This window comes from Phodopus roborovskii, unplaced genomic scaffold (genome assembly GCF_943737965.1).
Source record: "Phodopus roborovskii unplaced genomic scaffold, PHOROB, whole genome shotgun sequence".
NCBI classification, from domain to species: Eukaryota; Metazoa; Chordata; class Mammalia; order Rodentia; family Cricetidae; genus Phodopus; species Phodopus roborovskii.
In genome coordinates this window covers 204,052-210,800 of record NW_026126469.1, presented here as the reverse complement: position 1 = coordinate 210,800, position 6,749 = coordinate 204,052, and the positions used below count along the sequence as shown (strand labels likewise).

Below are 6,749 nucleotides of genomic sequence, written 5' to 3'. Positions count from 1 at the left end.
GTATACATGGGCTAAAATATGTAAAATACTCAGCAGGGAAAGCACCAGTCTAACATTTATTATTGGTTCCATGCTAATGGTCTATTATTAACATCATTTGAGTTATTACCAGCTTTTGCTTGAATCATAAATCATCAAAAGAAAAAGACTATTTTGCAAGTTCTGGTTATACTAAAATGAAATCATCAGTTAATAGAAACAGAACTACTGTTACAACAGCCTTCAAGTTTGGGTCCTCATATGCTCTGGTATCTAGTGAAGTTGCATCATCATTAGGAAACTCACATATCCATTAACACAACATGAATTTGAATAATGGGATGTATGATTAGATACTGTTTTATGAAATACATCTCAAGTTTGGGTGCAAGCTTGCTCAACTTGATCATACATAAAAAGATGCTTTAGTTTTTTAGTTTCACTCTAAGGCCATCAAACATATTACCTACATCACTACCAATGAGCTTTTGTTTACACAGTTTACTTTTTCAAATGTATATTATTTGTGGTTACTATTTCTTTCATGTAGGCTTTTTTTATGTTTCTCTCTCTTATATCATTAAATAATATTTCCTTTAAAAATCTGAAACTATTCCAATGGCATATGAAAAAGCATAAATGATTATAATTTGTTTTCACAAAGTCAATAAAATTAACATTAGAATATTTTGAAAAATGTTTTTTTATTATTAACATAACCATTTGTTGTCCCAGAAACTTGCTAATAAGCTACTATCATGTTATTTTTTCTGAATGTGATAGTACTTTAGGAGTTAAAAAGGCAGTTTACTATAATCTAGAATAAATTAGTATTTTATACGTATAAAATACCATTTATGTTTTTTCTTAACACAAAAAATAAATTTCAGTATAATATTTGATATTAAGACAAATGAAGGTATTGAAGATAGTATATGAGAAATAATTTTTACACCAAAAATGTTTATTGTAAAAAAGTGGACATGAAAATGACTTTTTAAAAAAGGAACATTGATTTCACAAGTGTTCAGGTTGTATGTAGGCACAGTTATAGACCACACCTCACTTTCATACAGAGCTCATTCAGCCATATAAAAATAAACATAATTTGCATCAACTACACAATTCATTAAAACAGGCACTTTGAAGGGCATTGTGTTATTGCAGCCATCATATGCATTTTCAAAACTCTAAGTACATTACTAAATGTCTAAGATGCTCTCTTGCATTATGTTGTCTTATTCATTAAATTGTCTTATAAATCACTATGATCCTTTTAAAAAGTAAGACAACATGGCACATGCACCAGGAATGTTTGAAGTTTGCCCTTCCCTCCTCTTCCAAGGCACACATGGCAAAAATGAAACAAAATAATAATATTTTAATACATTCTTTTGTGTTCTGTTCTTTTTCTCATTTTTTTCTTATAATGATACAGTTTAAAGCATTTTAGGCAATCCAGAAAAGACTTTCATTCACCGATGACAACCAGACATCTGACACGTAAGGAAGTAAACTTGGAGTACTTTATAAGGCACCTGAGATAGCATCTGGCAAACTCTCTTCCTCTTGGAAATATTATTACAAATACTATTACAAATCTATTATGAAGCAATACTGTTCCTTTTAGTTGAAATGGTTTGGCAGCAATGTAAATTTCTGCATTCTTTCTTAATAAGAAAAGATGCAATGTGCTTTTCACTTCATCTTTAAAGAAAAGGTTCTTGTCTTCTAGTCTTTCAATATAGCTGTCGGTAAATATAATTTTAAACTTCACATAGAAAGGATTAATTTTAAGTATATAGATTATGTTCTATAGTTGTGTGTGTGTGTGTGAGAGAGAGAGAGAGACTTTTGTGTGTATCTATACGTACTATTTTGTAGGTAAGCACAAGAGAAAACAGCTTTGGGCTTTCATTTGGCATTGGAGTGAAGAAATGCATTCTGTTCGAGTAAACACTGATTGTGCCAATCAGTGTGCCACACAGCAGCCAGACTCCTCATGCTTGTGCAGAAGAGACATTCTGGAGAAGGTTTTGGAGCAGTTTTTGCACTGGTATTTCTTTACATCAGAGTGGGTCTGCAGATGTGCCCTCAGATTTGACCTGTCTGCAAAAGCTCTGTTGCAATGAGGGCAAGAAAAAGGCTTTTCCCCTGGTTTGTGGGGGCAAGGGTAAGAAAAAAATGACAGTCAGTGTTTTTACAGGAAACAAAGTCAAATAACATTAATGAATATCAACAGTAGTTTATCAAAAGATCAAGAATTAGCCTAGCTTGATTATATTCCCCCCATGTTAGGCAGCTACCAGGCCTTTTAAACCAAAAATTTCTTTTAAAATATCAGCCAAATAGCTTCAGTTCTGCCAGACATGCAGACATAATTCAGGGTTAAAGGGCTTTCTCTTGATAAGGGTTTCTGCTTCAATAGGTGCAATATGATGAGAAGATTCCCACATTCCCATTATTTCTCCTCTTTCTGTGTGATGACTACATCCGGCTCCCTGCATATGCTTTTATGATAAGAATTAAAAAAATTAACAGCAAGAAACAACAACAAAACCCCAAATAAAAAGTAAACAAAAAATAGATCAAATTTAGTTCCATCTACTACTTAACTAGTCAAGAGTTAACAAATTTCACAATGAAGATGTAGCCAAGTACTATGGGAAACCCCTCTGTCTGTTTATCAAATAACACTAGGATCCAGGCACTTGTATTTGCTGACTACCAGAGACAGTTCTGTAGAACACAAATCAAGTACCTCACTCCTACTTTCTAACTGATCTTTGAGACTAAACCTCCTATATGTACTTCCCAAAGTCTAAAAGCTGTTTACTGGTTCAGGAGTCAAAGCTGTTAGCAAGGAATGGAGTACTTGCTGCTCTAACACACTTTTGAGCAGCCAGGCATCAGTTACTAGTAGTTCACCTCATGAAAAGCACCCCATCTCTGTGTCAAGGCACCCCACAGCTAGCCCCAACACACCATTGTCTGAGCTGAGAAGCATTGTTTTCTACATTCCTCTTACCTGTATGAGTTCTAATGTGTCCTTGAAGCAACCAGGGTCTAGAGAAAGCCTTGCCACAGATCTTGCAGACACAAGGCAATGTGTGGGTCCGAATATGCATCTTAAGGGCACCCAGGCTCACATATTCCTTTTCACAGTATTTGCAGCTGAAAGATTTTCTAGACTGGGCATCACAATGCAGCTGCTTATGTTTGGCCAGCCCAGAGAAAGTAGAATATGTCTTATTACACAAATTACACTGAAACTTCTCAGCTTCAATGGCATGGGGGTCTGAGAGCTTGGCTTGTAGTCTTTCCTCTTCATCACTAATGGGACTTTCTGAACCACTGTGGTCCTTGGATGAAGCATCAGATGAAGGAGGGGGGCTTACTCGCCCCAAGGGTGAGGAGTATCCAGTAAGAGAGGAAAGGCCACTGGACAGAGGGGAGTGGAATGGAGCTGCCGATGATGTCCACACAGTAATAGGGCTGTATGCTCCTGAGCTGAGGATCTCTGGTTTTGGTATGATAGGCATGGGGTAGCTCTCATAGAGGTACGGGGAAATGATCACTAGGAGAAAGAAAGCAGGGAGCAGAAAATTAAGGCGAAATCTTTCTTAAAACACATGCATACTGCCTGAGACAGCACATAACAACACACACAAAACTCCATAGTGAAGACTCACTCACAAGGATACACATAATGATGAAACATTCCCTTCATCTGTACTTAATGTCCTTGTGCAAGCTGACTGTTTACCCTGGCTCTTCTGGACAAGCAATACAGCCCTCATTTATAAAGAAGAGCTAGACACTATTGTAAAACTTTCTGTAGAGTTGCTTTCCATTTCAAGCATGGGCTATTCTACTTGTGCTACGACTGTGAGGGCAATGACATGAAGGAATCCAGCTGCTTTCCAGTTCCTGACTCCCCAAGGTAACAGCCCAGCCTTGGGGAAGGGTGTGCTCATTTCAGTGCACTCATTATACAGTGAGAACCACACTGCACTACCGGAAGGAAGCTTTCCTTGTACGGAAAAAGCTCAAAAGATTTGAATTAAAACTTACTCTAGGTGATTCAGAGACTGTAAGCACTGTTTTAGGACGTTTAAAGAAAAGCAGCCCAGTGTGTGCAGAGTAAAGTAGCAGAAACGCGATTCAGTCGCACACAGATTTGCAGAGCGTATTTACCTGTGTGTGTGTCCAGTTCGCTGTAGTTAGGCTTCTTGGAGGCGTTGAAATGTTTCTTGACCAGGAAGGAGCGCGGCATGGTGGCGGCAGGCAGGCGCGGGCGGATAACGGTCCAGGCGGAGGTCCTACAGCATCGTGGCGGTTCAGGTGCAGCCTGGGACAAGCGGGCGCCTCTGAAGTCACCCGGCTCCCTGCCCAACTGAGTTCTTCAGGGCTGGGAGGGATTTTCTCCCTGGCTTTTACTAGAAGTAGAAGCACCCAATCACAGCAGAAAGGTTCGGATTTCAGCTCCTCCTTCTGGGACAGCTGTGAACAGAGAAGAATCTGTTGTCAGACTAAATTATTCTAGTTCAAAGTGGGCTATTCAAGGCAGTTCAGTGGAGGCTCCAAATACATTAAATGTTTTCAAAGAGGAAATTTCTGTTCTTGAGCATTGCCGCAAGGTGTTCCGTTCCGCCGAGCTGACCGCGAACGACTTGGCTTCCAGATGTGGGCCTTGTCGGGCGTGGTGTGGGCGGGAAGTTATGGGCCGCCCACAGGACCGGGAGTCTTTGGTGACGGGGAGCCTATATTTGGAAGTAGCATTTCGAGGGGCTTTATTTGCACACGGGCCCATGATGGCCCTGATTTTTTGAAAAAGGGTGGTTAAGGGACCAGCAGCCGCCGAGACAGGTCTGGCCAGCTTTAGGACCGCGCGACTGGAAGTTAACTTGCTTGTCTTGCGTTAGCAGCTTGAAAGGAATGCCTTGCAGCCTATCCCAGGAACTGGAAGAGTGCAAAGGGAAGGTTCCGGCAGACTGCAACAATAGGCAAACTCTGGAAAAAGCACGGAAAGTTCTCATGAAGACAAGTGAACAAGACTTCTTCCCTTTGAAATACATGGTGTGTTAGTAAAAGAAAAAAAAAAAAAAACAATGTGAATCTCTACAGAAAATTAATTCTTAAATACTATGTTTTAATTTAGTGGGTTTTTTTGTTTTGTTTTGTTTTGTTTTGTTTTTGGTAGGAGTTTTCAACACTCCGCCCGACCCTTGCTCCTCTTCACTTTCCTGATTTGTAATAAAAGATGCGAAAAGATTTCTTTGCCAGCTACTTGACTGCCAGCTTAGACAGTCCAGTAGTCAGCCAATCACTTGCATTTGCATACAGGAATAGGTCTAAAAATGCTCCGAAGTAAGTCATTTTAAAACTAGTTTTTTTTTTTTTTCCATATCCGTAGACAACTCTGTTAATTTCAGTGTTATCCTGCCAGATCCCCCTGAAGGCCACTGACTTTTCTCTAACAGGTGCTGGAAGAAAATAGAGAATAGAGATTACCACTGCTGGTGTCAAGTCTTGTAAGAGAAAAGTGCAGCATAACTTTTTAATATGTGGATGAGAAAACAGGAGTGTGTGGGTGATTTCCTGCGTTAATTTCAATGACTCCTCTTTCTCCCCCCAACAGTCACTGATATAAATGTCAAACACATATAGGAGATTATATGAATCCTTATATTAAGGGAGCTAAATCTTCAGGAGACAGGAAAATAGCAAAATCCATTAGATTTCTCCCCAGGCGGATCAGAGCTGGAATTTGAATTGGCCTCTTCTTAGTAGGTTTGTTCATTTTCAGGCACCTGCTTTATAGAGCAAGAATTCCTCTTCCCCTTGCCACCTAATTTCTGGAAAACACATCATTTGTTAGAGATCTAACGTCATTGAGAGAGCACAAAATTATAGGACAACTGGAAATTATATTTAAGTATTTATTTACTAATAATTGTAACATACAAGATAACCTACTAAAGTGAGTTCTTGCTATGTATTTAAAAATTTAGTAGTAATTCATTGTGGTTGAAAAACAAAAGCAACAAAAACAAAACAAAACAACAACAACAAAAAAAAAAAAACAACTAACCAAACAAACAAACAAAAAAAAACCTTGAATTTGAACCACAAATACATAAACCAGCTGAGCTTTGTGCCCAGTGACCCAGGGCTGGGGCCTCAGTTACAGATTACAGCAAATGTTCATATCCTTACTTCTGTAAAGAGCCTGTGAACTCCAAACTCTGCTTGAGGGTAGCCACAGTCATAGAACCAGGTTTGAGCTAAACCAGTGAAATCTCTTCCACTTGTCAGCAGGCGTGAGTCCATGGGCTGATGACATAAATCACATTAAACAGGTGCTCTTCTCAGGTTCAGTAGTGAACAATTAGTGTTAGTTAACCTGATGTGTCAAATAAATAAATAAATAAGTATGCAAGAATGAAAAGTCAGATGTGAGGACAGAACAGATTTTTTTCCCTGCAGACAGACACTGGACTTCTATGGGTGAGGGTGCTGGCTTTGGTCACTGACTGGAAGATTTTGTTTTGCTTAGACAGCATCACAATATTTTAAATGTTTCATTCTGAGTTCAAATAAAAGGAGAGAGAGAGAGGAGAAAGGAGAGAGAGAGACAGAGGGGGGGTGTTAGTGGCAAGGAGCCTTTGCTAATGCAAGGAATTAGTCCTAGGCAGGAGTGAAACTTGTGTTCCTTAATTAAGCAGCTTAGAGAAGCCACTTGTGGAAGAGATATTTCTTGTGGAAGA

At 39.1% G+C, this 6,749-nt stretch overlaps 1 protein-coding gene across 1 annotated transcript; it reads right to left on the bottom strand.

Annotated features, from left to right (window-relative positions):
• Nucleotides 1–922: 922 nt before the first annotated feature.
• Snai2 (snail family transcriptional repressor 2) lies at nt 923–4,620 on the bottom strand. Its single transcript, XM_051190974.1, has 3 exons — nt 4,177–4,620; nt 3,008–3,556; nt 923–2,133 (listed from the first exon to the last, which is right to left on the bottom strand). Exons 1-3 carry the CDS (start codon nt 4,253–4,255, stop codon nt 1,952–1,954), a joined length of 810 nt encoding a protein of 269 aa, XP_051046931.1. The 5' UTR covers nt 4,256–4,620; the 3' UTR covers nt 923–1,951.
• Nucleotides 4,621–6,749: the final 2,129 nt, after the last annotated feature.